This window comes from Chaetura pelagica, unplaced genomic scaffold (genome assembly GCF_000747805.2).
Source record: "Chaetura pelagica isolate M959 unplaced genomic scaffold, ChaPel_1.0 scaffold275, whole genome shotgun sequence".
NCBI classification, from domain to species: Eukaryota; Metazoa; Chordata; class Aves; order Apodiformes; family Apodidae; genus Chaetura; species Chaetura pelagica.
In genome coordinates this window covers 7,146,445-7,169,376 of record NW_009953486.1, presented here as the reverse complement: position 1 = coordinate 7,169,376, position 22,932 = coordinate 7,146,445, and the positions used below count along the sequence as shown (strand labels likewise).

Genomic DNA, 22,932 nt, shown 5'->3' with positions numbered 1-22,932 from the left:
CAAGCACACCCCCTTATTTCCCCCTTTGTCTGAGGAGGCTGCCGCTGTCCGATACGCAGCAATGAGGAATATTTCCAGTCCTAACCTCGCCGAGGTGAATCTAGGCAAGTCACAAGACACACAGGGAACATCAGGAAGATCTACCATGCTGTGTTTTAATGAACAGCGCATCTTCCTTTATCCCTCTCCAGTTAATACAGTTGTAAGAAAGGAGAAGAGGGGGAAAAGGGGGGGGGGCGGGGCTTTGAAATTTATTCTGCTTTGTCTCTCAACACACAGTCCAAACACTATACCCTAAGACATCACAGGAAAATTTGCAGAAACAATTACAGAGCAAAACGTTTTGGAGCCCCGCTGCACTTTAAGCCATTTACTCAGTTAAGTCAACTTTAATCGTCCTCGGCTTTTAGCAACAAACTGCGCCAAGGTCTTCCCGGCTGGATTTTCTTCCCCCCCCACTTAGTTCTAGTATCACGTTTCAGACATGGCTGAGGGCGGCAGCAGATGAAGACATCAGCAAAGCAGCTAGGTGGCATGAGAGCCCAGCAAAGCAGCCAGGGATGGGGAACCAGCCGAGCTGACAGCCCTGGCGATGCTGTGTGAGCACGGCAGGATGGGGGGGTTGGTTCCCAGCAGCCAGAGACCCTCCTGAGGCAGGAGGAGCAGCAGCCCTGGGGGGCAAGGAGGGGACCGGTTTAACCCCCTGCCTGTCACAGCTCTCCTTCCACTTTTCAGGCCTGCTGTTAGTCAAGTTCCAGAAGGACCACAGACAGACACTGCACCTGAGCCAAAAGCTCCTAGTTTGGCTTTATTTCATATAAGCAAGTCTGCTGTCTTGTGCAAACAGCTCTGGGCCAGACCAGTTCCTGAGTTTTGTTTGGTTGCTTGGTCTGGGTTTTTTTAACAGTGCAGAACAAACACATGCCAGAAAGACACACATTTGTCAATGCACTTGTCCCTAGGCTGGCTTGAAGAGGAACCCCTTTCCTTGTGCAGTGATACTCGCATTTATTCTAGCAAACACTAACTCTGAGGAGGGTTTCTCCTCTCCAGTATTTCACAGAGGCAGCAGGCAGGTCAAGGCTGGAGATGAGTGGAAAGCACACAGACAACTTGATCCAGCAGCAAAATGAAACAAAGTTGGGTCAATCTGGCAGCATCAAAGCTGAGCAGTTTGAAATGTGTCCACAGGATGTTAAAAGCAAACACCAAACCCAAGCCTGTCAGACTGTTCTGAAGACTTGCTTCAGAAAAGGCTGAGAGGAGATTCAAGGCACTTCACAGTATTTTCCTCAGTTTAACACAGAGCAAGGCTTCCCCTTGCAAACGAGCCCCTAAACAGCTCTGCACGTACCATCTCTGCAGCACCTCAGACGCATACAGAGAGATGGATGTGCTCCTGCCAGGCCCTCACACCATCACCAGAGACAGCTCGTTGGAGGATAACTACAGATGTGACAGAAGTTGAAGGCCTGAAAGACCATCCCCTGAAGGTCCAGGGAGCAGGAGATGGACCACATCTTTCTGTGGAAGTGACAGATTGACATAAAATAGCTTTTAAAAGCTTTTCGTTAACCTGGAATGCAGGCCATCCCTCCGGAGTTTAACAGGAGTGCCTTATTCTGCTTTAGCTCTAATCTGTTCCTAATCAACTTAAGACAAATTTATCTTAAGCCAGATTTCCATCTGTTAAGAAGGATCCGTGTAGCCTTTTGCTCCAGAGCTGCTGTATTGATTTTACAGAGGCATCCACTACTTTAAATAGGTGGAACGGTTTCCAGAAACCAACTGAAGACTGAAAACCAAGCCAATTTATCCCAGCATTCATTAACCCTCCTCCAAGGAATAGAAAGCTTTAAGATACACTTCCATTTACAACAGGGAGAGTAAGATCAAGGATTACAAAGCCAGAGCTTGCTCACAGGCTGTGTCTCCCTCAACACTGCCTTATGAACAGTGACATTACTGCAGGATCTTGGGAGACACCAGCAATGTCAAACACATCAAGTCACTCTGAGCAAGAGCTGCTTCAGGACTTGAGCACCGCATCAGCATCTAAAACAGCATCCAGAGATTAACTGCTGTCCCAGTTTCTCATAATTAAGCAAGATTAACAAACAAGATAGATCCAGTAGCCACCAGTTTTAATAGCTCAGACGTGTGTCCAGTAAGATGGCAAACTGGCTGAGGGAGGTTTGGGTAACAGCAAACTGCCTTTAACAACACCCCTGAAGTACAAATTCTAATAGTTTGTATGTTTCAAATCCATGTTACACACATTGCACTAGTGCTGTCCACTTGGCTTTTAAACTTGCAATGAGATGAACTCTCAAAGGAGTTACTGGTTTAAGGCCATTTTACACAGGAGCCCTGTGCTGTACTGACACTGGTTTCCTTATGCTGAGCTTGAGGGAAAGGGAAGGGATGAGGACAGGAGGGACAGACAACCATGGACCACAAATCAGACAGACTATGGATTATGGGAGTCTCAAGGTAGAAGCAGGCATGAATTCAAACTTCTGTCAAGGTGCCAGGAATAACTGCTGCAGTTCTTTCTACTCACAGCAATAGATATTGGTCCCTAAGCATTCCTACACCTCTAGAACTGAAGGACACTGCACTGGAAGGGGCAAAGAGGAAGGAGAAGCATTTTTTGCTTTGGACACAGGGTAGTTTGCATCCCCACCTCACCAGCATTCAGCAAACATTCAGTTTAACATCTGTTATGCCAAAGAAACTCAAAGTAAGTTTCAGCCACAAACAGCAAATATTAACAGATCTAACTTCACTGATGCAGAGTAATGATCACCACACAGACTTCCATGACAGAAGCCACCTTTTACTGCACCCAAATTTATATTCACATCTCAATTTTTTTAATATAAGGCTAAACAGTCAGCACCTGGAAATTAAAAGAAGATAACTCCTAGGAGCAGCTTTGAGCTAACAGGTTTGGCACAGAATCAAACCTCTTAAGCACCCAGACCAGGGAGAAGTCTGCAATAATTAACAAAGAACCTACAGCTTGCAGCAATCCTCCCTAACCAAGTCTGCAACCTCCTGGCTGCTGCCCCCTGCTCTGTGCTATATATTGCCTTCTTTGCTAAGGCTTGTGATGGGATGGATGGGAGAAATATGGGACAAGCTGCTCTTTTGACCCAATATAGTATGAAACCACACACCTCTCTTCTACTGAAACAGCATTACAGGGGTATTTCTCCTTTTTCCTCCCATTTCAACAAGTGTGTTTTGAGAATTCAACTGAAGCAGAAGTCCTCTTTACTGCCAAAGCAACACAGAGAGTTGATATTGAGTATGACAATTGGAGTAGCCAACAGTTTCATACAACAGTATAAACCTCTCCTAGGCTCTGAATCATTTAAACATGTTAAATATTTTGCAACCAAGGTACCAACTGCAAGTTTCATCTGTAGAACCATGTCAAACATCTGCATTCAGCCATTTTCACTGAAGGAACAACTTAGAGAGTTGTGATCCATCATATCTGAAGAGGACAACATCAAGGTTAGTCTAAACCCATGACTCAAAACCCCCTTACCCTACACTTCAGGAAGAAACAGTTTTAATTCAACACAACTCACTACTAAGGGGTGATAAAGTCTCAGATTTAACAAGAAGTGCCTGCTGGATGATCTTAGGGAACTCCTGCCCCCAGTCCAGCATAATTACTCCTCAGCCTTCAAAGCAGAATAAACTGCACTTCTTGAAAGGTGTTGGAGTTTGGTGTAACAGTTATCAAGCTCCTACAAAACTGAAAAACTACAGATAATTTCAATCTAAATGAGGCTTAAGAGGCTATAAGGTGTTTCAGTTGGCTGGAACAGCATCAAGTATTTTGCAATGAGTGATCAAGTTCTCGGACCAAGCGCTGACAGTGCATGAATGAAGAAGAGCAACAAGACTTAACAAACATGATTAGTATTATCCGACTGCTTTGTTATAAATATATTATATACATTCAAACATCACATTAAAATATTATTCCATTACACCAGAAGAGATTAAGGCTTTATATTATTTACAGAAACAAGCAAGCACCTTAAAAAAAAAGAACAAAACACCAGTCATTGACATTTCCCTTCTAACATTATAAGTTTGATACCTTGAGCTCTTGAATACAGCTATTTGCAATGTGCCCAATGCTAGAACTATTTTAAACATTTATTGTCAGGGTAGGAAACACTTAATAAAAGACTCATCAGTGAGCACTCCACATGAACAAACGTGAGCACGTGTTGTACTGGGTGCCCTCCCTCTCCTCAGAGGCTTGTTAAGTTGAAGGCTTATGCAGTAACAGTTGCTCAATTCCATGAAGAGCGTAGAACAATTTTATTTTAAGGGAAACTGAAGACACTTGAGGATTCATGGCCCACTGGTGGAGTGGGATTCTTGAAGTCTGTTCCACATTACGTCAGTTAGATTAAACATGATAGCAAAGACAGAGCTGTAATTTCATCAATCACTAAGTGCATTGAACAGTGATGATTTTATAGGCTTCCATCACTCTGACACACTGTTTTCATGCAGTGTATCTGGACTCAAACATGAAGTGACAAACTTGTCACCATTCCCCTAGAGGTCTGAGGCAACAAGCTATTTTTGCAGTGTTAAATAATGTTGATACAACACATGTTTACTACGCCACCATGTACCAATGGAGTGACTGTCCTGCCTTCTGGTTTGCCTGATAACCTTATGAGCTAGTGATGAAGTATTTATTAAGATGTAAGCAGACATGGCTAAACAAAAAGGTGCTCAGTAAGAGTAATCATCTTCATTTCAAGTATCGTTTTAAGAATTAGTTCTTTTCATTACAGTTTGTGTTAGCACTTTTTAGTTTGTGCTTTAGAGTCTGTTACTTCTTTGCAGGTCTTGAATTTGGCTGATGGCTTTTTTTTTTTTAAAAAAAAAAACATTGGCAACAAGTTAAGGATTGCAGAAGGCTGGCAAAAGTTATTTAATTTTCTGAGCCCATTTCATGTCATCTGCTCTTGGCTTCTCTCCAGTAACTGCTTGGATAATGTTCTCCAAACACCTCCAGAATCTTATCTTCTCTAATGGATAGTTGAGCCAACCTAGAGGATTGCAAAGGAAAAAGGATTAGTTTGTCATAGCATCCAAAGTTCAATGTCTTGCAATGTTTATTTAATATCATCCTTTAAATTAAACACAAGGTGAACGTAAAAGGGCAGTTCAGATGTGGACTACTCTATGGCCATTGCAAAACTATCAGAAAAGGATCCATTTAATTGAATGACTTGTGTTAGAAGGAAGATACTTGTAGTAATAGTACCTTAGATTTAATATTGAAATTCAAGTAACCAAAAAAACCCACCCCAACACAACAGTTTTGGCTATTTTTCCCTATCACCAAATCCAGCTCAGCTTTTTCCTGTGCTTCTCATTAGGTAAGTACATCAGGAAAGTAAATACACACAACAAGGCTCCAAAATCTCAAACACATTATCAACAGCAATTTCTAGAAAAAAATATTTAAAAAATAAATAAATGTTCTCTTTGGAACCTCAACACCACTAACTACAGCTCAGGAAAGCAGAAGTTTTTTCTTCAATAAAGCCTCAAGTTTAGATAGTTCAAACATAAATTTTATTTAAGGCACTGAAATGTTTTGTGCTCTCCCTGGGTGAAATTGCAGTTTGTGTAACGGGTTCCTAATGAAGCCTGCAGTGGGGAACTCTTGTCCCAGTACCTGGGACACTGTGTATGTAATGGCAGCTGAGGCTGGACACTCCCCGGATTAAAAGGGCAGCACACCCCAAGGTGTGCAGCTCAGGTAACAGAGCACTTCTGCCTCACAGCAACCAGAAAGGCTTCAGTGGTCACCAAAGCACAGGTTTTTACCATTCCATGTAAAAATGGCTGTACTTTCAAGCATCTTTCCCAGCCTACAGATTCAGGGTGTTTTGAACACCTTGTAGAAAAGCTGCACTACACAGACTGTAAGGCTGGAGCTCACAGCACTAACAGGCCTCACCAAGAATTCAGAGGGGTTTCATGTCTCACTTCAACAATATTAATTAGTACATTAACTTGATTTTCTGATACTGTATTTTGATGCCAGCCTACTTATGTATACATGAGACAGGAGAGCTCACAAAGAGGCAATTTCAGAGCTTTATTACAACCTATTACATAGTAACTTTAGGCCTGTTTTATTAAATATTGTAACGCCAGGAAAACCAAACAAGATCAGCACTGGGAAATGTTATTTCCCTGTAAGTTTTTTCCAACAACCAGGAAGAGGTGGATGTGCACAGAGTTATATTAGTTATCCCACACTTAGAGAACTGTTCTGTAAGCATGTTGTACTTCATGTACCTTTCTAGAAAGGGAAAAAGGCATAAAAAAAATCCCAACAAACCAAAGGAGAGGCAGGAATGAAGTTGTTACCACAATGGAAACAGTGAGCTAGCAGCAGCACTTCATGTTAGAGGAAAGAGCTGAAAGGCAGGACAGCGTGAGGATGGAACATGGGGAAGCTGCTGCAAAGCCAGCTCTGCCAGGTCTGAGTCCCATCCCTACAGTGGTGACACTGCCAGCAGAAGGAAACAGGTGTTGTTGCTGGTGGTGTCTTAGACTATGTGTGTAGCTATTATGGGACAGAAATACTGAATGGAGAGAACACTCAGAATATTCACTGCTAAGAAATACCATGTTGCTAGAGAGCTAGATCAACAGCTCATCAGACACTGCAGCTGTAACCATCTGTGCAACAGGCCTTGTTTTCATCCATGACCTTTCCTGGCTCACCTGGGGTCCTGCAGCTCCACTCAACTCACTGTGCACTCCTGTCCTTTAGGAAGTCAGCCCATGCAATTCCCATGAACACAGCCATCGGCCCTCAAGGAATGGATGACTCCTCCCTGGTGTCTAAAAATGGCAGTTAGTCCAAAAGCTTTAACACTGGAAATGCCAGAAAGCTCTGCTACCTGACACCTCCTCTGGCAATGATACAGGGAAGTGACAGACCTTTACATGCACAGGTCAGGTCTGGAACCAAGTGTACTCTTTGGACCGGGCTGTCAACTCACAAATCACTAATGACTGCATTATAATAACTAGCCCTGTTTTACTCACTAAAGGCCCCTTTTAAATAGCATATTGATTGTGTATTTCTGTCCTCCTCCTCACTTCCATCCTAAGAGAATTAGGGCTGCAGAAACACTTCGCTTCAGTGGGAAATCCAAGCACACAATCTATCATGCTGTGTTATGCCAGACTAGAATGGTATGAACACTTACAGAAAACACAGAGTGAATGGAAGCACAAGCTTATTTTTAGTGAGAGAAAAAAAAGCAACTAGCCCAAGACTGCTAATAACATCCAGCTTAAACTTTGATGACATAGTAGAACTGAAAAAAGCTCTTAGTGTGGCAAGATTTTTGCCATTATCTGTCAAGTCATGCCTCTCAAATTATACCGTGTTCTTACATGACAGTCTGGCCATGAGAAGTAGATTTGTTTCTTGGCAGAGATTTCAAAACTGACACAAACTGTTTGTCAAAGCCAATGACAGAATGAAGAACCAAAGTAATTTATTTCCAGCTGTCTGATTAATTTTGTAACTTATGCAGGACTGCGCAACACTGGTGACTCAGTATAGTGTCTGTACAGTGAGCATAAAATTTAATATAGATAAGAGGAATGTAAAGCCAGTTTTCTGCAAGCCTGCCCACTCCTCTGTCCTAAATCAGAAGGAATGAATGCTGAAAAAGCCTTACTTTAGAAGTGAGCACTCAAGGTAAGCTGCACTTGCAGATGACATGCTCTTTTGAAGGAACAAGCAGCTTTAAGACTTCAGTGAACAAAAGCCATTCCTAGTGTGAGATTACAACAACACCCTTGGATCTGGGTACCACCAACTACCCCCCGGGGCTGAAAGCTCCCTTTTAGTCAATCACTACTCTTCTCCCCCACATTTTCTATGCTGCACGAGCTGTTATCAAAGAGCATGGTGAGCTTCACCATGTCATTTTCTAAGTTTTTAATAGTCTGTCACTAAATGACATCTTGCTAGGTGAACTGTACAGACTACTAGAATAAGCTGGCAGCATGAACCAGATGGCAGTACCAGTTGTAATGCAGAAGTACGTCTCATGTGGAGACACATGATGGATCCTGTGATGCTTCCGTGGCAGGATAACATGCCAGTCCTGGAGAAATATGACCCAGCGTGGAAGACCAAAGTACGTGTGGGACCACTTGTGAATCTGGTTCGTCATGGTTATGAAGATGATAAGGGCAAAGACATAACACTCCCAAGGACATGTTTCATACAACGCCTCTGTAAAACAAGATGTGTATCTTTAAATACCATTTATGACAAAGTAAATTTCTGCTACGAAAATGATGTCTTGCCCAGACAGAGCTGCCTGCTGCTACAGGAGCAAGGGCCTCAATGAAGCCGCTCTGGCAGAAGTTTCACAAGAGCCAGTGAGCCACAACAACTCCAGAATGTCACAGAACAGGCTGGTAAGTGCCTACGCCTGTCAACTTACCAGAAACAAGAAGACTCTGAGTTAAACATCTATAAAATTAATCTTTCGATTCTTGTCCTTCTAGTTTGCAAATGCAGAGATTAAGCATTTTTAGATACTTCAGGACAATGAATTTCCCTATCTACACAGAGTTTGATCCCTCTTATAAAAAGAATATTTAATGTAACATCTAATGCTTCCTTCCAGGACTCCTCAGCCACCAGTTCTCTGTTGGGTTGAACAAAAACTTTGCCTCGACCTTCAAGTAAAACAATAAGTAAAAATTTCCCTCCCTCCTCCCAGGAGCATCACACTTCCAACAATTATTACTTGTCATCTCCTATTCAACGATTTCTCCTAGTTTCACACAGAGAACCTAATTTAAATACCAACAAAAATGCTAAATCCAAATAAGTCAGAAGTAACACCTTACCTGGGGAAAAAGAAACAAATTTATATGCCATGTTTGCCAACGGGACTAGTGTCATGAAGCAGTTGTCTCCATTGGTCTCTATAAAATCATGTCTGGTAATTGCTGTGGGGTCAATATGATGTTCTCTAAAAGGTCTGATGAAAGCCTGAGAAAACAAATTGATAAACATGACACTATGGCCCAGTTATGTTATTGGAAAAAGACAAAACCCAAAAAACCTCACAAGCATTTAAATCTGATTTCCGAGTTTCAGAGAGTTCCACAGTACAAGCATGAAAGCAGGATTCAAACTTTTGTGATTACAACACTTCGGATAATTTTGTACAAAGCAAATCAGTTCCCAGACTCAAACTCAGTTTTTTATTGCCTTTCAGTTTTATTCTTAACTTCCACTTAGGAACTTCAGCCTCTAAGCTACAAAAACAAATAATCAGCATCTTAATTTCACAGATAAAATAAGCCTGTGAAATTCACAAATATAAATCACTTGCTACCAGATAAAGCAAGAAAACACCAAAAAATGAAAGTGCAGGCTTATAGATGACTGCATGAACAAACTAAAGGCAAGTTATACCACATACAATGCCACCTGCAGTGCCCTTTTTTCTTTCCCCCACCTCCCTTTTTTTTTTTAACTATGGTCCACAGATAAAGGGATGCAAGGACTACTAAATCTGTTAAAGTGGAAAAAAAATAAGCCTAAACCAAATTGTCTTAATTCCACTGCTCTAGTTAATGTATTTCTGGATAATTACAAGGAATATCCCATATACTTTTTTTAAAAATAGAGATCCTTCTAATATTGCACTGTGAGAATTAATGGTAGCTGTGAAATTGATTTAAAAAAAACAGATTATTGTTTATTAGGTGAACCTTCCTCTAAGCTTCTGGCATTTGTAGCTGCAGGTATTTAACACATCCCAAATCTAAACCTTCAGTTACCACCATTCCAGTACTACTGCATTTACCACAGGGGCCAGTAGCAAAGCAGACTGGGGAGATTTCTTACTGGAATGTTTTCATGTTTTAAAAGACAGGTTTTAGAGAGTTCAGGTACAGAACATCTGTGTTTATTGGCCTTTTGGAAGATCTACACAAGTCTAGCCAGTGTAGATGTCTATGTGTGTGGTGTCACAGGCCACTCCTGTGGTAGCTTGGGAAGGTCTGTGAACACTGGTATTGCAAAAACTGTGCAAACCTTAAATAAGGTGATAAAATGGAATGGTGTCACCTTGCATGTCACCTAGGACAAGTACAAACATAACACTTTATCAATCTACCGCACTACTCAGTGGAGGAGGGTGGGGGAGTTGGTTACATTGCAAAACTACAAGAAAGGTGCAGCTTACACTGTACAGGTGGGAATACTGAAGTGTTTCAGAAAACTATTCTGTAACTTTTTCAAGCTTAAGGATAAGAAACTCAAACCTTTCCAACTATGGGTAGCTCCACAGATCCCCAGGTATCAGCTCCCCAGTGAAATAATCCTGATAGAAAATCAGCTGTAATGACTCCTGCAACTTGAATGAGGAGAGAGACAGTCAGATAAACAAATGCATTTTTACCGACATATTCACATCTTACACTTGTTTTACAAGTTTACTTGTTTATCCACCTCTAACTTAGATATTTACAACTACAAGAGATCTACCCCATCTGAATAAACATAAGGTTAGGCAACCAGGAGTAAGACACTAACAAGACTCCATTTGGGTGGTTACAATCTTCTTCAAATCTATAAATTTTGTGTTTAATCCACCTTCTACAAAAGAGCTTGACAAATCTTTACAGTTACTGGCATGAAAAATACTAATAAATGAGAACTAGGTCACTCAGGTCTGCCTACTCCCTTCTTCAGTTGTTTTTAAGAGATTACTTGTGTATGAAATAGCTGTTGAAGCCCCCCCAACAGATAATACTAACTGCAGAGCCTTCCTCTTCTCCCTTGCTCTCTCACTTCTGTAAACAAGCAGTACTGAATTCCAACAACTACAGATAAACACCAGTTGAGAAGCCACTCCTGGGTACAGCAACACCACTCACAACATTAGACTGGAACGTTGAACAACTCCAAGATTATGGCATCTGCAAAGCCTCAGGCAAGACCCCAGAAATGATGTTAATGATTCTCTGTAAGGAACATTTTCCACTTGTGGAATTTGCAAACCAAGCTTGATACACCACTAAACAGAGGCTGTTGCAAGAAGTATAAAGATTTTTCTGGCTGCCAACCACAATAATTTTGAAACTGCAGTCAAATAAAGATAATTTTCAGTTCTTGCATGTAAAGTCCTATTTCTTCCTTGATGTTCTGGATAATCTACCTAAAGTTTCTGGGTAATTCTGATATTTAAAAGTAAGGACATAAGATATATTGTTTGATCAGAATAGCTGTAGATGTCTCAGTTAGTCATAGATCTGTCAGATGGTATTTAACAGACACTATGATTCTTCCCTTACAGAAGTCATCCCTACTCTCAGGCTCCCAATCCCTTTAGTAATGAAGTCTCCAAAACAGTTTGAGGCACCCTCCTGCATGAGCACTGCTGTCAGGTCCTCTGCTTTTGAGGAAGAAAATTTGGAGAAGATTGCCAAAGAAATACCTGTGTTTTTAATGGAGAGGCTGGAAGAATGTGGCACATACCAGAGCAATATGGCTAGAGCAAAGAGCAGGAGACTGCCTTGGGACCTCAACACTCGAGGTATTTACGACAGTCAGAGCCTGCCCCTTAAAGAAAAGGGAGACCAAGAGGTACTAGTTCATCATGCCTGCACATCTTGCTCTGAACAGATTTGATTCAAGAGAGATTAACCATGTCTGGAGAGAGTCCCAGTTTGCTGAAGAATGAACCAGACTAAAGAATCAGGATCCTATTCACTGCAGTGCTGTCCCTTCAGATTAAGAAAAATATCAAAAAGATTCTTCTTTTCATTTTTCCAAGACTGACCACCCAGTGAATATGCACACGAGCATACTCGGTGATTCTCTACAGAGTCAATGTTCAGGCTCTGAAAGGGGAAGGCAGCACTTCTTACCTCACATGTAAGCTACAGTGAGACAGGAAGGAGCACAATAGCTTTTGGATTTGCACCCAGCAGCTGAAAGAGCAAACAGCCTCGATCCAGGGGGAAGATATCCAAACACTTCACTTTGCAACAACTAAAATACCATTCTTGCTGAGGTAATCACCCTGTTAACCCGCATCGCCTCCAGCACACTGCATTATCAGAGACTGAAATAACAGCAGAGCAACAACAAAAGCAGAGACAAAATACTGACAGTTCAATAGATATTTCACATGTTACTTTGATGTCAGCTGGTAGGAAGCTAAGAGGAAAGAAAGAAGGGTGCCTGAAGCAGTGCATTATACTAAGGAACTCTGAAAGGAAATCTAACTACCAGAAATCACATTTCAGCTGTACTGTAGAAGGGCTTGCTCACTCTTCAGCAATTGTGTATGAGTTGTAATACAAGAGCAAAACCTATACCAAATGTCATATATGACTAGCATTCCAGCACTTTGTTTGCATCTTGTCTGCAGATTTGAAAGCAGACTGGTGAATCGCGGGAAAGGAAAAAGGCCTGGCATACAGGGAGACCAAGAGGTGTACAAATGAACTTCAGCTGGTAGCAGATGACTGACCACTTGCTAGAACGACTGACCACTTGCTAGAACGACTGCTCTTTTGCAGCCCCCATTTTGCAACAAAAAGTTGCACTTCACCACAATTTTATAGAGCCAGGTGTAAGCCTGGCTTTGCATAGATACAATTTTCAAATTGTAGCCCAGAAGCCTTAGAGTATATAAAGTTTCATGTTTACATAAAAAATTCAGTTAAGTCTCTGGAGAGGAAAAAAAAAAGCATAAAATGTTACTTAATAACTTGATGCTACAAGTAACATAATTGAGAAGTACATTAATTTTTAATGAGTGACTGTATGAACTAATTGAATGCTAAAGAGCTGGGGGAGTGGCTAATTCCACAACAGAGAAGTTTGTTTTCTAAAAATCATGATGCTAAAGTAACAGTTGACTTTTACTTGTATACTTATAAAAATAAAATACCTTAGTTATCTACATTCCACATATAGTCACTTTCAGAGAAGGCAGGGGTTTGATACTATGGCAAGTTATGAGGCTAAGAAACTAATCACAGAATGGTTTGGGTGGGAAGGGACCTTAAAGATCAGCTTGATCCAACCCCCCGCATGGGCAGGGACTCCTCCCACTAGACCAGGTTGCTCCAAGCCCCATCCAAATTGCCCTTGAATACTCACACCACCTTCACACTAAAGAATTTCTTTCTAAATCCTAATCCCTGAACACTTCAACAAGAATAAAGTGTAGCAGTTAAGAGCAAGAAAAGAAGTGGCTATTTAAAACTGAGAAACATTCTGCCAGAACTGAACCTAGCAGTGCAAGTAAGCAGAGAACACAGCTAAAACATGAAGTGAAGAAGGGCTGGAATATTATCAGTATTATTATATATAGTAGATATGTTATAAAAGGATTTTCAAATAAGCCATGCCTATAATGTATGCACTCCAGAAACATGAAAACTCTACCCTAAGTCCCACAAGCTTATTTTGCAAGAATGGCATGTTGCTCATAGTGGACATCTCTCTTCTTTCCCCTGTATCCTCCAGTTACTCCCGGCTATGGGAAAGCCCCCAGCAATGCTGCCAGGCACAGGATCAGCTCTTGCCTTGTCTCATGATGACAGTCCTGATCCCCAGCCTCTGCACAGAAACCACGCAGCCTGGTAGATGCTGCCAGAAGATACCAGCAAAAGGAGATCCCCAAGGAATCAGGGCACCATCTCCCATGGCATGGAGCAGCAGCAGATCCTAAAGCATGACTTGGCTGAGAATCACTACCCAATAAACCTAATTATAGGAACAGCCAAATCCTATTTTAATGTCTTTAATCTTAGTCTATTAGCACAAAGCAAGCTATTCCTACCACTTCTCCAGCTGATGGGAAAGCTTCTCCAGCTTATTTTTTAAAGTAACTTACATTTAATGACAAAATCTTGACTTTACCCAGGCCACAGGTTCTTAAACAAAACATATCATTGTGTGTACTTATTTTCCCTGAAAATGCATTACCAGAAAAGGCAATTAAGCCATCCCAGACAAAAGTAATTTTAAAGAACAATGAATACTAAATGGAAACCAGGAACAAATCTTCCTTTGCTAAAAAAAAAAATATTAAAAAAAATCCAATACTTTCCTTAGTATGACTAATCAAACTACTCCTCCAGTTTCATCAACTTAAAATGCACCCAGGAACCAAGCAGGGTGAGCTCAGCTCTTGGAGGACCAGGCAGTTTTGTGCATGCACGTGGGCACCCTGAGAGGATCCAATACCTGAACATTTGCCTGGCACAGGATGTAAGCAGCCCTGATGCTGGTTTTGGTGGAGTCTTGCACTCTGCCACTGAATCAGATCACTGTCACCACTCACTACCCACCATTCACTATAGCCCACTCCATGGGCAACACTCCACTGTGTGTCAGTGTTTTGAAGTGCAAGAGGCACCGCAGGAATCTGGGCCACTGGGACCTACACCTCTGAAATCCTTGAGCCAAAGTCCCCTGCAACTTTAAGAGAGCCCCTGACAACTCGGCAAGCACACAGAGCTGCCTTTGTCCCAGCCGCTGTTGCTGACATCAAGAGCAACAGCACGTCCACTGTGCACACAAGTGGGAACACACAGACTCCCCTGCTGCCAGGGAACGCAGGCTCACAGGGATCACCTCTCCCCTGTCAGGGCACAGCCTTCATCTCCCTGCCTGAGAACAGCTGCTGGTCCACTTGAGAAGTTCATCCCCTAATCCAAGTTCAGAGAACAGATAAGTGGTGTCCACATCACCTGCGAGTGCAAACCAGCAACTTTGTAATTCCACTGTCCAGACCAACAGCTTGTAGGATCCTGTGGCACTGGAACAGCCCAGAGCTCCTAAGTTCACACACACAACTGCTACAAAATGGATCAACAGAAGAAGAGCTATAATACAAATTGTGTTAGTGCAACACAATTTTATTGGTGCAATACAAAGTATAACTAAAAGTAAACAGACCTTGAAGTTTCCATCTTTAAGAGATGATACAATTTAGGATGGAAAACACAAAGTTACCCAAATAAAGAAGTAACAGAGTTACTTCAGACAGAGAGTGCAGGTGAGAAAATATTTGGCTTAGTTGGACCAACACTGAAGGATAATTTTCCTTTGTTAATTGAGTGTACTTGGTGTAATTTCAAGGACCTTTTAAATAAAAATGTCAAGTGAAAACTCATTTTAATATCCAAAGTAAATCTGAAGTGAAGTGACATGGTCACAATTCTGTCTCTTCTCTAAGGCAGCAGCTGATCCACATGCACAGCAGTCCCTTTCATAAAGCTCCCAGAGCCTCCAGAGTACTTTTACTCCAACGTGTGCCAGAGCTTTCAGTTATTGCACACATTCATCATTTGGCTCTGCATTGCAGGTAACCAAGAGCTGCTCTGCAGAGCTACTCAAGCTTGAAACACAAAAAGGTCTGGGGCCTTGGTCAGAGCAAGTTTCTAACTTGAACATGAACTAAGCAATTCCTTTTCCATGCTCTCTCTGGCTAACTCACAACATCTGCAATAATGAAACCTCAAATAGGTTTAAAAAATTAGTTCCCCACCTCTCCAGTCAGCAATGATTGCTTGTACCTTGCGTCATGTCACAAGATGTTTCTAAAGATATCTGCCCTATGTGGAGCAGTTCTTATTAATATAAACAGGTTACAAGACAAACTTATTTTTATTTTAAGACTGCAATAAACAGTATCTAAGAACAAACGTGGCAGCAGATTAAAGTCCAATGTCAGAAATGAGTCAACCAATTCTGAAAAAGGCTTTAAAACCCAATACAAAGGCACGAGGAGGGAGGCAAAAATGAAAACCAGAATTTGTGCTGTAATTTGCCAAACTTTTTATCTAGATGCTCTTAATATACCACCTATATATATACACACACACAAACAACTCATATATATTGAAAAATATGTTGGACACCATAAAGTTACCTGAAAGTGTAAGAGCTATTAAGCCTAACCATAGTTGTTTTGGGGAGGCTTTTCTGTTTATCACACAATTCATACCTATGCCAACCTTGTCCCCACCACTACTGAGCTTCTATCACAGAGGCAGAGGCTGCTCTGGTTCTGCTGTACTGTTGGGATGGTATCCTGCTGAGGCTGAAAAACTGGGGCATTAAACTGCCATCAGACCCAGCCATCCTGCCCAGGTCTACCCTAGAGTCAACTGTGTTCATGCAAATAAAATACCAAATTCAAATCTACATAGTTGTAGGCTTGCACAAAAAGCAAAATTTTCATGGCTCCTCAGCAGTTTAAGACATTCAGAGTAGGGCATGACTGGATTTAACACTGAAACACCAAGAAAAAGATCCATCCTCTGCCTATTTTTGTGGGGGGTTTTTCTGATAGTGAGGAGAGGAAGGGAGCTGTCTCATGTGTCTTTTAAAACGCCTGAAAGATAAGAGACTCACATGGGTTCCTCTTCCTTTGAGGCAAGATCATCTTTAGTCAGCAGAAAACGAGGCAGCTGCAGAGCTGCTCTACAGCAAGGCCACAAAGTTCTCGCCTGCCTTCCTCAGCCCACAAGCAGCAGGCAGGTGATTCAGCACAGCAAATGACAGCACGCCACGCCAGGGCAGCCTCAGCAGACTGCCTGCTCTCAGCACACAAGGAAGTAAAAGCTTGCAGGCTGCCACTAGCAGGAGGATCAGAGCTTTTTTGCCCCAAGATTTTCTAGATGAAGGTGTTTAGTTTTACCCATGTAACAATTATGTGAGCAATTAAAGGCATGAAAAAACAGATATCACACAGCCTTTAATTATATATATATATATTTGGTTTAGGCTAGGTGAGATGATGCGGAGGATTGGATCAAACTACTCTCTATTTCCTAAAAGAAAAAAATATGTTGATATAAGAGTGTATTGGGAGTTCCAACAATGCATCTTAAAGAACAGGCCTGTGCAGCTGGTCAGACCCAGCCCACTGAATAACTGATCACTTTCAGATTTCCAAAGACCTGATGTGAACTCTACTGAGAGCCAAGTCTTTATTAGCAGAATATCAATTTTTTAATCTCATCTCAAAGGTCAATATTCTAATCCAAGTTTCAGGAAAGCTCTCAATAGGAACACATCTGACAATATCTGTGACTCAGTATTCCTCTATCTTATCCATTGTGCTGCATGCTGTATTTAGGAATCAGGAAATTCTGGGAGATGAGTTTCACAGATCTTTATAAAACCTAATCATAACTGGGAATTATAGATAACATTCATACTTTATCTGGAGAAACAACTTAATCAAGTTAGACAGCAAAACAAGACAGCGTGCAGCACTTATTATTTTATTGCACTCATTTTTGTAAACACTATCAGTTATTTCCACACTCCTTTATTTACACAGAATCCAGATTCTGCTACTTTAATCATTCACTACTGCTTAAATAATATTATCAGTGAATTGTCTGCTTTATCAGCTAAACTGGTAACCAGGATATCAGACAACTCAAGTTTTTATCAATATTAACTTAAGAGATGAAAGCCAGTTGCAAATAGATTGCTCTACAGGTTAACCATCTTTACCCATTCTCTTGTCTGCATCTGTCCTCAAAATTATGGAGCAACTATCAGGGTGTGTTCTTCTTTTCCTCCCAACACCTTCATGTCACCAGCCAAGATTAGACAAGACTAAATCAGGCAAGAGAGCTGGAATGATTCCCACAAGGACACCCCTCTCTCTTACCCCCAACACAAAGCAAATAACCTTTAAACAGGCATCATCTCAGCTTTGACAGAAATTCATGGCATCTGTCATATATCACTGTTTGAATCTTCTAGTTGGATTTCTGTTTGTTGCTTGGTTTTGGTGGGCTTTTTTTGTTGCTTTTTTGTTTTTTTTTTGTTTGGTTGGTTTTTTGCTTGGTTTTTTTAATCATTACCACTATGCAACAGCAATTACAAAGAAGTACCATCCTCTAAAACATACACCTCACACAGTTTACAGAAAAGCTACTTTTCTTATAAAGCACAGAAACTGGACACCTGCAGCTAGCTTATATGGTGTCCTAATGAATGACACCATATGTTCTTTCAGTTAATGAGAGAGTTGATATGAAAATACATAAACATTCACACACAAACACCACCACAAGTTAATATTGCATTCAATATGCATGTCAAGTACAGTAGAAGACTGGTGAAATGCTTACCTACTATTCTCTTCCCTCCCTCATCCCATACTAAAAGTTCACCAGAAAATTATAAAAGGCATTGCAGAGCTGACTCTTCCTGTTTCTAAACTTAATCCTCTTAGATCCCCTCCCATACAATGACCAGTAACATTTGCTGCCCAGGTAATGCCAACAGACTGAGTCAGCCACAGGTTATCTCCTGCTGCAGCTCTACCTGCTCCACTGTCCGCCCTTCTGCCTGCTCTCAGGAACATTCTGTGCCACAGCATTTCAATACTATCCTAACACCACAAAGTTGATGGAAACACTGACACTAGGTTCTGAGTGCTAAGCAACATTCAATTTGTACACGTGTTTAGGCTTTGGGTGATGTAATGGATGTTGTGGAGCCCTTTTCACACACAGCTTATTCCGAGACAAGTTTTTCCTTTAGCTAATTCCATGTAATTACTGACTCTACCAGTAAAGCTGCACAGCATCAAACTAGAATCCTTTACTAGTTCTTCATCTCCTCCAGTGAAAAAGTGAAATCACCAGCTCACACTGCATCTAGAGCAGCTAGCTCTGTATTGCCAAGATCCAGCCAACTTAAATGTCTCTACAGATCTAAGGCAAAGATGAGCTTGCTTGCTTATGCTTCCAATCAAATGAAGTAGTAAGAGACCAAAAATTACATTAATCAGCAAAAGAGAGCTGCAACTCCCCTCACATTGCTGGAAAAAAGTAATCATTCAAGATAAAGCCCAAAACTTCACATCCTGACATGAAAGCATAGTACTCCAAAATACTGGTTTTGTTATCAGTCCCCAGAAACCCAGCCAGTTTGATGCCTGAAACACCTTTTATAAGATTCTCTTGGACTTCTGCTTTCTGAAAAGTTCTTGTAAATATTTTTGTTAATATATTTTGTTTCCAGTCCTCAGTTTGACAGCTATTTTCCCTCTCAATAGTCCCTCACACTTGCAATGGAGATGGAAGAACCAAGCTTACATAGCTGTGTTAAAAGCTTCAACTTTGAGACACTGAGAAGCCATTGAAATGAAAGACAAAAAGCAGTAAGAGTTTTGCAGACTCTCTCAGTTTCAGAGGCACCACAATTGCACATGGACAAACATCCCTCTTCCTTTCCAACAGCAAGTGAAGCTTGAAATATCACACATTTGTTTCTGGCACCAGACCAGGCAGGTTTGCCTGGGTCAGGGCAGTGAACAGCTCCTACTTACATATCCCAACAACAACAGAGGGCATGTGTTCCAGTCTCAAGTAGAAGAGAAGATTGTAAAAATTGAAACAGATCAGAGAGAAGCATAAGACGACAGAGATCCATTCTTGTAGTCTCTTTCCTGTTGAAAAGAAAGAAAAAAAAAGGAAAAAAAAAACATGTTTTACTTTGATCTGAGAGGACATTTTGAAGTCTGAAATAATAGACTATTCTACTGCCTGGATGACTGACTCCACTTCTCTGACAGGGAACTGAAACAAGCTTATCTAACCATGGGAGGTGTGCATATTTTGTTAAATGACATTCCTCTTCCCCAAGCTAACCCCTTCCCTCTGTCCTTGCCCAAATAACAGGGACAAATCAGACATCATCTCACACTGTCCTACTTTCCTTTCCCCTGCGGTCACCGGCACAATGTTCCTCCACATCACATCTTTTTTCGAATTTGCATTTCGTTCAATATTCAGTGCGACTGAGAACAAATTTGAAAACAAATTTCTGGCCTCAAATACCTTGTAGTTAAATCACCTCATGATCTGTAATAATTAAATTCTCATAAATGTAAATACAGCTGTTATACTAACTGGAAAAAGCATCCTCCCATATTTTGGTGGCCCCAGAAGCACGTTCCTAACATTGCAAGTGTGCTTCTTGAGCTTGTGTACTTAACTCCTGCAGTCCTGTCTTTGCCTTCTTGCTCCTTGGCAAAAGGCCTCTCTGCCCTTCTGAGATGACAAGAGACAGAAAAAGCAATGAGAAAGAACTGGCACAAATTCTCTCTTGTACCTTGCTGTGCTACTTCATACCTCTACAAAGATCTTATTTGTTGCCTATAAAGGGAGAACAGACACATCAGAGTATGGTAACACTTTGAATATTCAGATGAGCAGCAGAAAGCTTTGGCCTGTCAATCACTGCTGAATCCTCACAAGGCACTGATGCTGAGAGCAAGTGAGCACTCAGTGTGAGACCTGCATGGATTAAGGCATCAGACACAGACCTTTAATGCCTAAATCCAAGGCAATCTGAGCTGCCCCCTTGGCCCAGAAGGGCCCTGGCTGTAGTTAGCTCTTAAGATGATCAGAAGCAGACAGGCTAGTCTTCACCTATTCCAGGGGATCAGCCAGCAGAGCTGCCTCTTGCCCAGGGCCTCCCAAAGCAGTTCACCCCCAGGCTGCTCCCCATGCCCTCCTGCAGCCTTAAACACTCCACACCACTCCAGTCTGAGATGCAGGGAACCACTGGTAAGCACTACATGAGGTGCACTTCCTCTCAGAGGAGCTCACGTCTGGCTTGTGTTCAAGACAGGAATTTCTTTCTTACTACTCCTCTGTGTTGACCTGCTGTCTGATCATGTTTATCCTCCTAAACGCTAAATCAAGACATCCTTCTCATCTATACCATGCAATGAAAAGGAAAACAAGAACACCAAAGGAGGATCAGTGTTATCTTTGATGTGCCTACAACACAATATTTTAAAGCATGGACAACGACTTCTACTGTTCAGAGTTCTGTTCTACAAAGGCCACAAGTATATAAATTAACATCCTCTGCAGTAGCAGAGAATTGTAAAATTAAATTAAGACACAAGAACACACATATTTCAAGACAGCAGCAGGTCACAACGTGGGACATTCTATAAAGAGGTCCCTGGAGGAATGAAAGTAAGAGTTAATTAACAATCACTTCCTGCCTAAGAAAACCACACCCTGATTAGAGGAGCTAAGTGGGTAGATCCACACGGAACAATTAGCTGACTGTGGGGAAACACTAGGCTCCTTACCAGCAAGTCCCAAGAGTTCAGTCTATGCAAATACCACTGTACTCTGAACACAGGGATCCCAACACAGATTGCCTGAAAACATCTGAGTCCAGAAATGCAGTCCCAGCTCTGGACAGACTAGGAAGGCAGATCAGTCAAAGGAGTAGAGTCAGCACCAATAATTTGTGTTTAAAGACCACTCAAAAACTACATCCCACATGAAGGGAACAAAGTGGCAAAGCCACAAAGCATATGCTTAAAGAAACTGTGGAAATATTCCAGAATTATGTTCACTCTGCACAATTGCACATAATCCCCATCCTTAAGAGCTCAGTACTTCAACACTATGTGCTTCTACCATAACACATATTCTGACATAGTTTATGTAAATTATTTATGTAACGCCACAAAAAAGTTGCACATCTGATCACAGCTCACTGCTGACAGATGTCACTATGCACACACTGCTTCAGACTTAACAGCAACTTCTGTCTACAGCTAAAGATAAGGGTAGCAAGTTGTTTCATGTCACGGTTTAACCAGGACATTTGGGGAGGAAAATCTTTTCCTTATGATCACAAGCACAGTAGGTAGGTAAAGTTAGTGACTGCTTTGCTGTAAAGCACAGGAATCAGTCACTGCCTGGATCAGAACCACGTATCTAGACCAGCTGAAAGACATGACACATCACCTTTTCTCAAGGCAAGGAAGAGGAGACTGATACAAGCTAAAGTGGACAGACTTGCCCTGAACAGTCTAGAAAACTGAGAAACTAACGAATACCTGTGGTTTTTTATCATTACTTGGCTTTGTACAAGAACATCTGCTTTCCCAGTAACTACCTTGAACGTGCAAGCTAAGCTGTTCAGCTGACCTGGTAGAAAACTGCAAGATGCTGAAAACGTGTCTTCCCTTTCCTAATTCTTCACCTGCAAATGAATTCACTGGGAACAGCACTGCTCACACTGTGAGACAAAAACAAATTGCATTTTATTATAAGGAGTTTGCAGTTATTTCTATAGCACAATCAAATAGCTTGACTGACTTCTGATGAACAGCAAGCTTCAGGAAGACCAGATCAACACAAAAATTCAAACATCCCTCCACCCCTTTCTGTGGTACCAGGATTGGGTCTCACAGAGTAGTTCAATGAATAAATATTCAGAAGCAGAAGCTTCTGTTGTCAGTTTGCTTAACGACCAGATTTGTACATCTGCTTTTGAATGGAAAAGTTTTTTTAATTATTATTATTTTTCATGGGAAGAGGAATTGTGGGCAGGTTCTAGCTGGATTGCTTCCACCCCAGTAGTGAGATCATGGGCTCATATTTGAGACACTAACTCCATACTGGCACCTTTTTGTAAGCCAAGCATCTAACCTCTCCCCCACAGCGCTTTCTTAACTTCCCCAAAGCCTGCTCTAAAAGCGGTGTGTTGAGCACACCGGCCAAGTCTCAGGTTTACAAAGTGAAAGGGACCCGGAGCCCAGCAGGGCGGGAGGGCCACACAGGAAAGCGTCTCGCCCACCGCAGACAACGAGAAGTCACTGGCCTGACAAAACACCTCCAAGACACCGGAGGCCAACAAAAAGGGCCCTGGATGAGGCCAGAAACCCGCCCAACCCGCGGCCTGCGGGTCTGAGACCTGCTCGCACGGCCCAGGCCCCGGGGAGGGGGCACGGCCGGTGGGCGCGGGCACTCGGCGTCCCCCGCTCACAGCCCCGGGCCCGG

The 22,932-nt window shown here is 41.8% G+C and overlaps 1 protein-coding gene across 1 annotated transcript; it reads right to left on the bottom strand.

Annotated features, from left to right (window-relative positions):
- Window positions 1–3,936: 3,936 nt before the first annotated feature.
- Window positions 3,937–19,568, bottom strand: TMEM189 (transmembrane protein 189). Its single transcript, XM_009998664.1, has 5 exons — window positions 19,443–19,568; window positions 10,381–10,472; window positions 8,953–9,097; window positions 8,114–8,326; window positions 3,937–5,096 (listed from the first exon to the last, which is right to left on the bottom strand). The coding sequence occupies exons 1-5, from the start codon at window positions 19,465–19,467 to the stop codon at window positions 4,975–4,977; spliced, it is 597 nt and encodes a 198-aa protein (XP_009996966.1). The 5' UTR covers window positions 19,468–19,568; the 3' UTR covers window positions 3,937–4,974.
- Window positions 19,569–22,932: the final 3,364 nt, after the last annotated feature.